The sequence below is a fragment of the Mastigoproctus giganteus genome, chromosome 6 (genome assembly GCF_048544385.1).
Source record: "Mastigoproctus giganteus isolate SK-2022 chromosome 6, ASM4854438v1, whole genome shotgun sequence".
Taxonomy (NCBI): Eukaryota; Metazoa; Arthropoda; class Arachnida; order Uropygi; family Thelyphonidae; genus Mastigoproctus; species Mastigoproctus giganteus.
Genome location: NC_143580.1, coordinates 11772350 through 11787823, shown reverse-complemented (window position 1 = coordinate 11787823; position 15474 = coordinate 11772350). Strand labels below are relative to the sequence as shown.

General features: G+C 35.2%; 1 protein-coding gene across 1 annotated transcript in view; it reads left to right on the top strand.

Moving 5' to 3' along the window:
* LOC150083915 (uncharacterized) overlaps positions 1–15474 on the top strand; it is a 352627-nt gene that overhangs the window by 318300 nt on the left and 18853 nt on the right. Inside the window, exons 15-16 of the mRNA XM_090375828.1 lie at positions 81–225; positions 10854–11011. Of these exons, the coding sequence (XP_090231954.1) occupies positions 81–225; positions 10854–11011 (303 nt within the window). The remainder of the gene's footprint in view (positions 1–80; positions 226–10853; positions 11012–15474) is intronic.

The following is a 15474-nucleotide window of genomic DNA, read 5'->3' as shown; positions in this document are numbered from 1 at the left end:
ATACTTATATAGATGTATTGTTTCTATTATTCACTTTGATCATACTTAACTGTTCTTTATACCTTTTTTCTCCACTTTAGTGATGAATATAAAGATGTGCCATTCAATGAGAATACTTCAGTTACTCAAGCAGTGGGAACTATAGTGGCAGCCAAAAGTATTGAGTATAATGCATGGTATCGAGCTAAAATAATTGATCAGGTTAATTCAGGGAATCAAGTAGAAGTAAGTGAATTTTGTTCATCTTTTTTGTGAATATCATATAGTCATGCCCACTTTTAACAACCTGACAATTTCAAAAGTAAAAGACTGAATCAAAAAGTTAAATTTAATAACTAAAAAGATATACATGGTAAAAATGTCATTATTTTTAAATGTACAGTAATTAGCATTATTTTTTGATATTGAATTTTTTGGTTGGTTATGTGTACATTAACACTGTATTTTTCGCCTCATTGTTAATTTGAAAATGGTGTCCATATTAATTATCATTTAGTGATGGGAATACAAGGTTAGCAGATCAGGGTACCCTTTGAATTTCCATCATGAGGTTTTGCCTTGTTCTGAATTTGTAGAATCCTCTATTTCTTTGAATGGCTTTAAATAGTGTTCCAACAAAAATTATAATATTGGAAAAGTCAGTTACTAATTGTGTATTAGTAGCTGACTTTTTCTTAAAAAGGATGTAATTTTTCAACATTTCCATTCTTTTTTGTGAATCCCTGCTGTTGACTCGCTAGTTGTTATGCAAAAAAAAAAAAGTTATTTGGAAATCACCGTGTTAGGTTCTGCGCTATTGAACTTGTGCTTGTTTGAGACCATAAAAAATAGTGATTTCAAAGTATGCCGTTCATGACTTTTTAAGGTTATTTTGGTTTTATTTGATCGTTTATAAATTTTTCCGGATTTATAAATTTGTTTCTTAAAAACCATATTTGAATAATTTCTTCATTGTGAATTGAATCCAGCCTTAAAATTACGACTAAGGAAAGTAAAAAAAGCACCACTCAAAAGAAACTTTATTTCTCTAGAATCAAAGATACAAATTTTGGATAGTCTTAAAAAAGAGGGAAAGACTATGTATAAATATAGTGCAAGAGCATCAATAATAGATAGCCAAATCTGAATGAACAGAATATTAGCAAAGTGGCATCGTTTTAAGTTATATCTCATATTGTGAATGCCTTCACAACGAGTTGCCATGATATTGCACTACTTCAAATAAGTAACGCTTCACCTGAGGAGAAGACTAATGTTACTTATTCTCAGATGGAGGGAAAGGTATTGTACATTGTGAAAAGTTTGCAATGTATAATACCTTTCCAGAGTAAAGAAAAGTGAACAGAAAATTAGAACTGCTGTTGCTGCAGGATCTTTAATTTCCACAAATATGACAGCTCGTTCCTGAGTGCCAATAATTGACAAAATGGAAAGCAGCACTCAGTATTTGGATTGACGATAGCAATAAAAAATGGATCCCATTAAACGGCAATATAATTAAACAAAGGCCACTAAAATTTATAACTGTTTAAAAGAAAATGGAGAATCTTCCATTAACACCAGAGTTATTGCCAGAGTAAATGTTGGTTTGGGCGATTTAAAAACCGCTTCTCATTATAAAACAGAATTCAAGGGGAAAGTGCATCGACTGATAATGAAGCTGCTAAGAAGTATGCAGAGAAATTTCAAAAAATTATTGAAGAGCATGGATGGCGCCTCCGTAGCTAGGTGGGCAGGAGCAGTAGTGCATAGCACATGCTTCTTGATTAGACCGGGGTTCGAGCCCGTACCCACTAAATATGGAGGATGTGGCAGGTCAGGGAATGACCACCACATATTCCCAGCCCGGATAAAGGGTGAGGGTTGGCATCAGGAAGGGCATCCGGCTGTAAAAATTGCATGCCAAAACAATAAAAATGCTGACCCCATATAATAATGGGAAAAGGAGAGGACAAAAAAAAAAAAATGAAGAGCATGGATGGATACACACCACATCAAGTTTTCAATGCTGGTGAGACAGGTTGTTGGTGAAAAAAAATGCCCAATAGAATGTTTATTTCAAAAAATAAGAAAAACTGTACCAGGTTTTAAAGCATCAAAAGATCTTTTAACATTACTTATGTGCAGTAATGCATCAGGAGATTACATGATAAAACCTATGCTTGTTTATAGATCCTCTAATCCTTGTGCAATGAACAGTGCAAATAAAAACGTGTTACCAGTTTTTGAAAAGCAAATAAAAAAGCTTGGGTAACAGCTGATTTATTTAAAGAATGGTTTCTAAATTATTTTGTGCCAGATGTGATAAACTATTTAAATCAGAAAAATCTAGATTTCAAAGTTTTATTACTGTTGGATAACGTGCCAGGCCATCCAAAAGATTTAAGTCATCCAAACGTTGAAATAATGTTCCTACTACCTAATACAACTTCTTTAATTCAGCCATTGGATCAGGGCATTATATATACCTTTAAAACTCATTACATCAGAAAATCGTTGCAATGGATTTTGGGAAAAAATTGATTCCGAATCTATTGAAGTGATGGAGGCATGGAAACATTTTTTTAATTGTGGACTGTATCGGAATCATAGCTTTATTGTTCAAAGAAGTAAAACCATCAACATTAAATGCATGTTGGCAAAATATATGGCCAAAGGTCAGTTCATTTGAGAAATATGGTCGAACCGGCAGAAAACAGAATCAGTGCAATGGTAGAACTTGCTAAGTCAATAGGAGGAGAAGGTGCTAAAGATATTCAAGAATTACTGGTAGAAAAAAAGGCTGGCAAAGTGGATTTGGTGGAAATGGCATTAGCATTAGTAGAGGCATTTGATGCAAGAAAGCAAGCTTATGCAGCATCAGCCAAAAAAAAAAAAAAAAAAAAACCCACTTCCACTTCACCCCTCTGTTCGTTCAAAATACCTGTCCAGCTGAGCCTTAAACTTATTTAGGCTATCAACTTCCACGACAAGGGATGGAAGTCTGTTCCACCAACTAACCACCCGCTGGCTAAAGGCAAATTTCCACACATCTATCCTACATCTGTCTTTCCTCAATTTGAATTTATGCCCTCTCAGGTGATTATTCTGAGCGAGAGGAAGAATCCCATCAGCATTGAGCATGCTCAAACCATTCAAGGCTTTATACACCTCTATCAGATCACCTCGCTGGTGCCTAGTCTCCGGACACTGTAATTTGCAAAACTTACGCCTTTCTTCGTAAGAGCACCCCTTTGTTCCATTCACTAATCTTGTTGCCCTTCTCTGTACTCGTTCCAGCAGCTCTACATCCTTCTTGAAATGAGGCCTCCAGACCTGTATACCGTACTCTAGGTGTGGCCTGACCATTGCCAAATGTCATTGCCATTGAAGGTAAACCAAATCAATTCAGAGGATGATAGCACAGATGAAAATTCCGAAGTTCCAGATTTTACACTAAAAAGTGTATGGGAAGGCATAAACTTAGCCAAGCAATTAGAATCTTATTTTTTGAATGCTGATCCTTCGAATGAAAGGACCACAAAGTTCAAAAGGGAGCTCCATACCATGAAATTTACAAAAGATCTATCAAGCAAAAGCAACTAAACCCAGATTACTGATTTTTTAAAGAGAGAAGATACACAAAATCTAAACTGCAGAAGAAAATTCAGATGAAGATATTATGCAACAGAGAAAATGCTCTCATTTGATTGTGCTTAGCAGTAATGAAGAGGAAAAAAATTAAATTAATGTACATTATCTGACATTTGTATCACAGTTTGTTCAGCTATTACTATTAATAAAAATTAAGTTTCCAATAGCTGTGTATTTTTGTTAGCTTTTGGAATGTTATCCCCTTTTTATACTGGTTCTTAGTTCTGTATAACACAGTTTTGCACTACATAGGAACATAACTACTGTGTTAACGAGGATTATCTGTACTTATGAGATACCTACTTTGAAAATACATAAAAAAAAAAAAAAAAATTTTTTTATTTGTATATAATTATTTCTACTTTAAAATGTAATATATTTTTGTTTGTTACTGAATTTTTTGACTCATCTTGGTGGAAATCCTCTTTTAACAACTCTGATTAGTATTTTTACCCCCTCTTTTAAAACATTCAATTTAAATAAAAATTAATTCAATTGTATAATAAAAATGAAGAATGATAATATGTAAAGTAAATGTAAACATTAAGAGAACTGATTAATGTCATTGAAAAATGATTAAACATTACATCACTGTGATATTGGAGATTACACACACACACACACACACACAATATTACTGAAATTATTATAGCTTTTTTTTTTTTTTTTTGGTAGTTGTTGGTGCATCGGCATCTGTGGCCGTAATGCACCTACCAAGGTTTTTGCAGTACTTTGTTCCAAGCCCGAGGCGGGATTCGAACCCGCGACCTTTGGGTTTCCAGGCAGGTACTTTACCTACCTGGCTAGCCCGGTCGACATTTTTTATAGCTAATTATCATATAAGAATACGTTGAAAGTTACATTATCAGGGGCTAGCACCATTCAGTACATACATCCAAAGGCTAGCATGGGTGAAAGTAAGCATTTTTTTTGTTAATTTATATGTGCTGATTACGAATATGACAGTAAAAAGTCTCTGTCATGTCACATTTTTTAGAAAAATGCAAAAACAGTTTCAAAAAAACATAAAATAGCTTCAAAATCATCCAACACATTCTGTGCCTTTCTTGGTTGAATTTATTGCAAAAAAAAGACATATCTGTGTTGTTTAATGGTATACTAATATCTCTTTTTAGTTTTATGGCTGTGAATTTTATTTCTATAACCTTTATTATGCGGTAGCATGTTTGGCACCTCTGTAGCCAGATGGGCAGCAGTGCGTAGCACATGCTTCTTGATTAGACCGGGTTCGAGACCCGTGACCACCAAATACGGAGGATGCGGAAAGGTCAGGGAATGACCACCGCATATCCCCGGAGCAATATGGCCTTAGTTGCTAATGCCCCTAAAAACCAAACAACAACAACCTACTGTATTTCCGGTGGCCAGGTGTCTCTGTGAAATATAACTTGTTTGCAAGCTGTCTTTAGTTCTTAAATGTACATTTTTGGGGTTAGTTTCAATTTGTAAGATCTAGTTGTAGGTTGTAGTGTTTTAAAGGTTCCATTTTGGTCTTGTGAAAACTCATGAAATGATGCAAAAACACTGCATGCTTTAATTTGCCAAACAGTTTTTGTTATGTTTGTGGACAATTTACAGTGAAGTTGCAACATCGATCAATCAATCACAGACAAGGTGAAACAAGCTTATTATTTTGGTTGTCACGTGACTGATCAGGATAAAAGGTGGGAACTGCATATGCTGTGTAAATTTGGCTGAATGGGTGAAGGGGAACAATTCTAAAATGCCTTTTGCTTTTCCGATGATCTGGTGAGAACCAACAAGTCACCTCAAAAGTTGTTATTTCTCCCTCACAAATATTAAGAAGTTTTCAAGGAAAAATAGAGTTAAAATAAAGTACCTCAACCTTCCATCCGCAATGAGACCAGTGCTGCATACACCGGAACTCACTATTCTGGAAGAAGAGCAACAGTCACTAGAGCCCATTACCCCCCCCCCCATTTTTTAAAGCAATGGGCTGAGCTAATTAGGATCTAGGTTGCAACAGTGGAATTTGCTGGCAAAAACTATGCGGATTTCTGTGTTTAGAAACTGAAATGAAAAGTTTGTGGGTTATTATCAAATGGAAGGTTTTTGTGTCTGAGATGTAAACAGATTGATGGGTGAACTAGGGTTTGAACACAATCCTGAAGAATGGAGATTATTCATCGATTCTTCTAAACTCAGTTTAAAAGTAATTTTGCTACACAATGGTAATATCAAACAGATGATCTCAGTGTTTCATTCAGTGGCTATGAAAGAAACCCATGATAGCATGTCATTGCTATCAAATGCCTTAAATTGTAAGAAATATTGTTGGAAAATCTGTGTTGATTTAAAAGTAATCACTTTGTTGCTTGGACTACAGGGTGGTTTTACTAAGTATTGTTGTTTCCTGTGTTTATGAGATAATTGAGTAGTAGAACATCTTTATATTGTGAAGGAATGACCCATCAGAGAAGAACACATTCCCGGGAAACTCAACATCAAATGGATGCCTTTAGTTAAACCCAAAATGGTGCTTCACTCACCTTTGCGCATTAAGTCGAGTCTCGTGAAAAATTTTGTAAAAGCTCTGGAGAAAAATAGTGAAGGTTTCGAGTACTTAAAAGGCCAGTTTCCAAAAATTTGTGATGCAAAGTTGAAGGAGGGTATATTTGTAGGCCCACAAATTAATGGCCTTTAAAGGATGAAATCTTAACGCCACTGAATTAGCTGTGTGGAAATCCTTCAGAGCTGTTGTTAGCAATTTTTAGGGAATAAAAAAGTAGAGCACTATAAAGAGATGATAGAAAAATTTTTGCATGACTATCAAAAGTTAGGATGCTGAACTTTGCTAAAGATACACTTCCTACATTTGCACCTGGACTTCTTTGTGGACAACTTTATCCACATTATGTGGGGCAGAGGTATCAAGGACGAAGTGATCCAGCAATGATGGGTGACTATTGCTGGCTTCTGATAAGGGAGGACCATTCTGCTCATAAGAGGAAAAAATACTGTAAGTAGTATGATTTCCTATTTTTGCCTCCACTTTTGTTGGTTAATTGCTTACTTAAATCCAAATAGGTGTTTATAAAGTTTAAATATGTTATTTTTTATCCATTTGGAATGTTTACTGGTCGTCATTTCTATTTCAAGCAATTAATTTACAAGAAAAGTAGTGAAGTACATTTAGAAAAGTAAAAAAAAATAAGGAAAAAAGGAGCACGAAGCCATAACATGAAAACATGACATGCTACGAACTTTCTACTGTCATTTTCGTTTTCAGCACATGCAATTTAGTCAAAATCAGTTAATTTCATTCATGTTATTGAAAAAAAGTTTAAAATTGTTGGCTAGTGTAATTAGCAAAAGCTTCCTGTTTCTGATTTCCAGTAATAGTATGACCTAATAATATGCCAATAGGTAATAATACCAAATTAATTAAATAATTTATGCCAAAAGTAAATTTATCAAAATTTAGGAGCTTACTGGCAGAATAATGGCTAGCCTAAGAGATAGCAGACTGAACAAATATATGTATATAAGGCACCTCCGTAGTCAGGTGGGCAGGAGCAGTAGTGCGTAGCACACGCTTCTTGATAAGACTGGGGTTCAAGCCTGTGACCACCAAATATGGAGGATGCGGAAAGGTCAGGGAATGACCACCGCATATCCCCGGAGCAATATGGCCTTAGTCGCTAATGCTCCTAAAAACCAAATAACAATAGCATATGTATATAATATATATACATATATATACAGGGTGATTCACTACCAGTGCGACAAACTTGCAGGAGGTGTAGGGCACACAAAGACGAATCGGAATCACATAGCATTGCAGGGTCCGAAATGCCTTCGTCATGTGGTAGAGGACGTTGAACGGGAGGTCGCATGAACAGCCATCCCGCTGGAGGTCAGCACTTGCGAACCGGTTCCAGGATGGACGAGTATTCAAACGTTGAACTGGCCGACATGCACCTCGCATATGGAGCTGCGGACTGTAACGGGCGTGCCGCTCTATGCTTGTACCAGGAACGTTTCCCGCACAGGCATGCTCCTCATCATACGATTTTCGCACGTGTGCACAGAAGGTTACGTGAGACTGGTTGTTTCACGAGAGGTACCATGAATCAAGAGCAAATGACGAGAACGCCAGACAATGAGGAGAATGCCCTAAGTCTTGCAGAAGGCAATCCGAGTAAGAGTACTCGAGCGATAGGCCAACGATTGGGTATTTCCCAATCCACTGTATGGAGGATACTGTCAACAAACCAAATGAGTTCATACCATCTGCAACGCGTCCAATCATTGGAGCCTGCGGATTATCCACTCTGGAGGACTTTTGCTACTTGGTTTCTTCAACAGAAACGGTTCGCAAATGCTGACTTCCATCGGGATCACTGTTCACGCGACCTCCCGTTCAACGTCCTCTACCGCATGACAAAGGCATTTCGGATCCTGCAATGTTATGTGATTCCGATTCGTCTTTGTGCCCCCTACACCTCCTGCAAGTTTGTCACACTGGTAGTGAATCACCCTGTATATGTAGATAAGCAGGGGAGGTGGGGGAACAAACAGAGGGTAAGAAGTAATCCAAGACTTAAAAAAAAAAGAAGTGAGAAGAAAAAAAGGATAGAAATAGTACCCCAATTCTCCTCAAATATAATACTCTAATAATTCATGGGGCCTAAAAATTTTTAAACATATGTACATATAGATTTATATTATGATGTGTAACCTATCCTATTAGAGGTAACCCTTGTTTTGCGCTGATTCACAATAGTGCCGATCACTAACCACAAGACCATTTTTATTTATTTATTTTTTGCAATTTTTTTATAAATTGAAAGTTTAAAATCATCAGGCAAAATTTATCGGCGTCATACAGTACTATGTATTATGCACTGTTCATTTGATTTAGGACAATCTGAGCCAATTAGCGTGTCCATATCATAGCCAATGAGAGATGAGAAAGATTCCTGCCCTAAAAGTAGCCACTCATGGATGCGAGTGGTTAAAGGTCTATGCGGTGAAGCATTCAGTTGGTTGTTGTTTGTCATTTACATGTGTTGGAAATTTATTATGCTAACAATTTTTTATTAATTGCACTATTAATAAATTAATTAATAATAGTGATATCCGCGTTCAGTTTTTGCCAATTGTGTTATAAAGTTTTTAATTTAATAGAACAAAGAGATGCATCTCTGGTAAAAAGTTCATTGAATTCTAGTGCAAATGAAAGCACGAAATAGGCACGTTGATCTATCACATTGGAAAATAAGATGAAGGTTATTTGGAGGCGGAAGCTGGTGAAAGCCACCCTAATGTATGTAGGGCTAGGAATATGCCTCCATCGACTATTACTACAACTATGAAGAATTCTAATAAAATAAAACAATCGATGCAAGTGGTAGGTAAAATTTTTGGTGCTTGTCCCCCCCTCCCCAAGGAACCTAACGTCGGTGTAAATCGAGGGCTACCTGTAATATTATATTATATGCAGAATATAATCAATCAATTACATTCTTATTTTAATGACTAAAGGCTTAAGTGTGTTTCTCTCAGCTTGCTTTTTTTTTTTTTTTTTTTTTTTTGTCCTCAGAAAGCCTGGATATTTAACTCTTGTTATATTTAATTTCTATTAATATGTGATATGAGAAATTCTAGGATATTCTCAAAATTACAGAACATGAAAGGGAAATATTGTGAGTTAATTCAAGAAATCCAGTCAAACATGATGAACTACCTAAAAGCATTCACAAAAGAAGACTTCTAAAAATGCTTTGATCAGTGGCAAGTATGAAGTGGTTCAGAAGGAAATTACTTGAAGAATATTAACAATGTAATCATGTATAATTGGGTAAAATTAATTCTTTGAAACATCCATCAAACTTTTTGAAAGATCGTGCGCAAAAAAATACGTAGAAATCTGTTCATTTAAATTTTTTAAAAATGTGGTATGCAGGATATTATTTTAAGAGAAATAGAAAAGTTTTTAAGTTTGTATAAAAATAGTTTTTAAAGATTGCACTGAAGATTGAAAGAAACAATGGAAAATGATTTAAAGTTAAACTTGAGGGAAAGCTGCATTATATATTTTTGCCATTTGGTTTTATAATTTTCATAGACCATTTAATAAAACAATATACCAGTTACTGATGAAGTTTAGGGTGGGAGATGTAAAAATTGGATCTTTATTATACATGGATGATGTTATGCTGTTAAATAGTTTGCAAGGTCTTCAAGACCAAATAAATTAGGTATAGGCTGAATAGAATTTATCATGAAAATTAATTAAACAAAAACTAAAAGTTAAAGTTGGGGGAGACAGGGAAATTAATTTAAAATAAATAACCAAAAATTGGTATGTGTTTATTTTTATGTTGTATAATATCAAAATTGTAATTTTGTTTATCCAGGAAGAGTATTTAATGAAAATGATAGATTAGATGTGGAAATAAACAACAGAATATGTAAAGCAGAAAGGAGAAAAAATATTGTGTAATAGGAAACCAGTTAAATAAATTCATTGGAAGCAAAAGAGAAATTAGCTAAAGGACAAAATAAGTAGTTTTTTAAGCCTGTTTCAACCTATGTAGCCAAGAGATGGGTAAAAAATAGAGATTGGTCAAAAATTTTAATCTTCTGAAATGAGAATTTCAAGAAAAATAAATGGAACTAACAGATGGAAGCAGTGACATGACCATATTGCAAATGAGTAAATGAGAAATCTTAAGATAACAGATATCCAATCAAAGGTAAGTAAAGCAAACATAAGATGATATGGGCATGTAGAAAGGATGGGAAAAGGGAGATTAGTTAAACAGATATTTGAAGCAAAAATGAATGGTTATAGGCCTGGAGGCACATAGAGGAAAGGGGGTGAACTGTGCTGAGAACTGAAAATGGGATAGCATAGAAGAAAATAGTGAACAGAAGGCTGATAGTCCAAGACTGATTGGCACTATTGTAGTGACTTGATCTGTATGTATAACAGATTTGGATGATGGGGGGGGGGGGGTGTTCACATACACTTGCTTTTTAATATGAGTAGCCTTAAAAATTGATATAAGCAATCCAATTATACACAAGGTTTATCAAATTTTAATGAGCGAAGTATACTTTTAATGAGCGAAGTATACTCACCTCTCCTACCAGATCATACTAACTTGTTGTGTTTGTACAAAGAATTTATATTCACAAATTGTTCCTTTTGTTTTTTTCCCCTCTCCCAGGTATTTTATGTGGATTTTGGGAATTCGGAATGGATATCAGTGAGAGATATTCGAGCAATCAAACCAGAATTCATGTATTTGCCGTTTCAGGCAGTAGAATGTTTTCTAGCCAATGTTGAACCAAAAGATGCTGACAAAGGTTGGAGTACTGCAGCAAGGTATTTTTTATATATATATATATATATATATTATTTATTTATTATTATTTTTTATATTATTCTTATTCACATTGGCATTCCCAGCTAGCACAGTCAGCTTGTCCTTCCACATTTCATGGAAAAGGCCTGGGTTTAACTCCCCTTTTTATTTGAGGAATTTTTGTAGATTTTTTTTACACACTGTGAGTTAGTCAGTCCTGGATGATGATTGTTTTGTTGTACCCTCCTCTTCTGGAAACTGGTTTTCATACTACCCAAGGTGGCAGACATACCACCCAAGTTAGTGATGTGGTATATTGATGTCTCATTGCTTTAGTTGCCACACTGCTTTTTCTAAACAAACCAGATAAATTTTGCTTATGTTCTTATAAATAAGAATTTTCATGAATTTTGCATTTGTCTGATATATTAAATTTAAACACTAACACCATCACTTTTGAATTGAAAGACGAATTTCTAAAAGCTGCAAAATTACATAAATTTACATAAAATTACATAAATTGTACATAGATTGTGATAGTTGAATTAGAAACTTGACTTTTAACGCAGTGTCAAAGGAAAAACTTTTGTGTTTACTATTTAGGATTTATGTTTTAGAAATGGAAAATTCATTACCATCCTTTAAAATACATCTAACATCAAAATTGCTATATGTTTCGTTTACAATATTTCAGTTCCATAAAATTTTAAAAATAATGACTTTGGCTATTTACACATTTCTTAATAGGTTTTATAATTGCACGAAAGCTTCTTTGATTGTACTGTGTTGTTGTTACCATAACCAAATGTTCCACTTAACCAAATAATCATCATCCTTTTATTGCATTTGGTTTGTGAAGATAGAAAAATCACATGCCCAATGTCAGGTGAATAAGAAGAATGTTGTAATGATAAAGGATGTCTTATTTGCTATTAGACAGTTAAAATGGTGAAAAGGTAATTCAGATATTAGTGTCACATGGAGTAATTTCCAATTTTTTACCTGCCCACAGATCAGGTCTCTTGCTTCTGATTGCATCTCTTAGCACTTCATGCTTTCTAAGAAATATCTTGTATAATTTCATAATGACACATCCCACTCTGTTTTCTTTTACCACTAGCCATGTAAAGACACATAGACTCAAAGTCCACTTGGGCTTAATCAGACTCTGGTTGCTTTCAGACAGCTTTTGATAAGAAGCATAGTATTACCTTTCACTAGTTTTATACCCTTCACTGATAAAAGAAGTAATGCAGGATCATCTAGGCAAGGCCACAATTGTATTTCAGACACAGCATGGGTTTGTTAAGGAGAAATCTTGTTTGTCCAATTTGGTTGGATACTGTGATGTGGTCACAAAGGAACTGGATTCAAAAAATAATTTTGATATCATATTCTTGGATTTCAGGAAAGCTTTTGATACTTTTACTCATAAGACTGCTGTACAGATTGGAGCAGTGTGGCATTAAGGGCAAGTTACTGCTATCGATAAAGGGATGGTTGAGTGAGAGAAGACAGAGTGGTAATCAGTGGACATTGCTCTTTGTGGACTAATGTTATTAATGGAGTCCCCCAGGGCTCAGTGCTGGACCCATTGTTGTTTTATTTATTTCTATATATTAATATAAATGTAGAACTCATTGGGCATGATAGCTCTGTTTTATTTATCCTAATTGTTGTTTTCTATATTTATCAGTGATATTGATGAAGGCAGTTCATAAGAAGGTTGATCATATGAAGGTTGGCAGGGTTGTTATGACAGTAATAACAGTATTCTGCTGCAACAGGAACTAGAAAAGTTAGGCAAATTGGCTGAGAAATGGCAATTGAAGTTTAACAATGATAAAGGCAAAGTACTGCATACGGGTAACAGTAACCTCAGAGTAATGTACCAACTGTGTGGTACTACACTCAGGTTAGTGGAAAATGAAAAAGACCTGGGAGTAATTGTGCAATCATATATGAAGTTCTCTGAGCAGTGCAGACATACTGCCAGGACAGCTCATGGGGTTTTGTCAGTGATATACAGGAATTTTGCTAGCAGGGGTAAGCGTGTGACTATCCCATTGTATAAGGCAATGGTCAGACTACATCTTGAGTACTGATTTAGATCTGCATTTATCTGATGATGTGGGTCAAAGTAATGCTTGCACTCACCTTGTGGTTGTAAACTATAGAAGGTTATCTAGTTTCAACCGTGTCTACAGTAATGTGAGGAGTGTTTTTTTTTAATAAAATAGCTGAATTTAAATTTCTGGTTAGGACAACTAATGCTGATATAATAGGGCTGACAGAAATGTCGTGCCACCCGGAAATTGGTGATGACAGTTCCACTACTGTATATACAGTTGATTCCGATTATTTGGGACACATTGGGACTAGTGCATTTTGGCCCAATTAACCGGCTGCCCCAGTTATGCGAAGTTTCACGTAAATAGTTAAAAATACAGCTTTACAATTGATTTTCTGTACGATCAAATCACTTTATGATGGATTCACCATAGCAAAGTCCCGTTTACTATAAGATATGTAGTAAGCGCTGATCATTGTGATCATGTTTGTGAATTAAAGTTTAATTCTATTAAACAGCAATTCTAATTAGTGAAAATAGGAGGAATATTATTCACAGGCTATAAAAGTAAAGATATACTGTATTAAGCACAAATTTACACTTTAAATGATACATGAAAATCGGAAGAATATTTTCCACAGGTTAGCAAAATAAAAATAAATTTATGCTTACGTGCATTGCTTAATTAATACGTACATACTAACTAGTTGACATTTCTGTTCACTGACATTTGTGGGTGGGGGTTAAAATTTAAAACAGTAAAAAAGATAAGCAATCAATAACAAAGAACACGGCACACACAAATTGCAAATAACACGATACACACACACACACAAGTGAGAATGGAGTAACGAAGCTTAAAAAATAGGAATGAAGAGCAGATTCTGAAAATTAATTTTTTTATATAATTCAAGCACTAACAGAAAGGCCCAATAAACAGGGAACTGCTAATTGTTTTTATTGTTTTATGGTTGTGACCTCCAGAAATCCGACTGAACCATGTGGTATGATCGGAGACAATCGTAGGGTAATCTCGAGTGCTGCGGTCTCCTGTCCCGATTAAATGGCAGGTTGTCCCAATTAAGCGAAGTAAACCCTGGCTTTTTCTCGATTGGGTTCTGTTCTTTAAGATTTGTCCCAAATAAACGGCTGTCCCGATTGACCGGTGGCCCAAATAAGTGGAATCCACTGTATAATGTATTTAGGAAAGATGGATCTTTCCTAATCTTTACATACAGATAGAAAGGGCAGGCAAGCATGGATGTCTTATTTACTGGAATAAGTTATCTACATGGGTGGTAGAGGCTGACAGTTTGGGGAAATTCAAAGGTCAGCTGGATAGTTGACCTTTGAATTTTCTATGGGAGGAGGGAAATGCATAAGTTGTCTATTTCCTTTTCTCTTATTATTATTGATTTTATTTAATGTTATTATTTTTATTTATTTAATTTTTTATTTATTTTTATTTTTTGGCTGGTGCATCATCAGCCTTAGGCTTCCTTTCACCATATGGCCATTACTAATACTAATTATGGGTGACCCCAGATTGATTGAATAAGTGTGAGGGAAACTCACAATGGGTGAAAACTTTTTTAAATAAACTAGATGATTATTATTTGTACCAGCATGTTAGAGAAAGTACAAGGAGTGAGAATATTCTTGACTTCATCATTACTAATGAATCAGATGGCATCATAGAGCTTAAAGTATAGAAACCATTGTCACAAAGTGACAGTGGTTCCTATACTTTAAGATGAAGAAAGATATTGCAGTAGCTAAAGGTAAAGGCACAGATTTTAACTTTAGAAGAGGGGACTTTGACAGTTTAAGGTGCTATATAGCGTCTATGAATTAGGCAGATTTCGAAGAATGGTGAATACATTTGAATTACGAATACTTTTAAAGCAAAATTACAGGAGGATGATGCTGAAATAGATGACTGCGGAGCTGGCTGGTCAAATAAGCAGAAAAAGATAGTAGTGAAAAGTACTGAAGCCAACAGGTACAAGTTGATCTGTAATAGTACCAAAGGCCTCTCTGTCCTTATTTGTGGTACTTTTTTTTTGCAAGTGCAGGAAAAGCCTATGGCTTCTTTGCTCTTTATGGCAAATACTGTTGCTATTACTGCATACAGGTCTGGAGGCTTATTTTAGGAAGGATGTAGAACTTCTGGAACGAGTACAAAGAAGGGCAATGAGATTGGTGAGACAAATAAAGGGGTGCTCTTGCCAAGGCTTCAGTTTGCAAATTATGGTGTCTGGAGACTAGGCACCTGTGAAGTGTTCTGATTGAGGTGTTTAAGGCTTTGATTGAATTTAAATGGATTGAGACAGTTGCAGAATAGATGAGCAGAAGTTTGACTTTAGCCAGTGGGTGGTTGATTGCTGCAACGGAACAAATTTCCATTTGTTG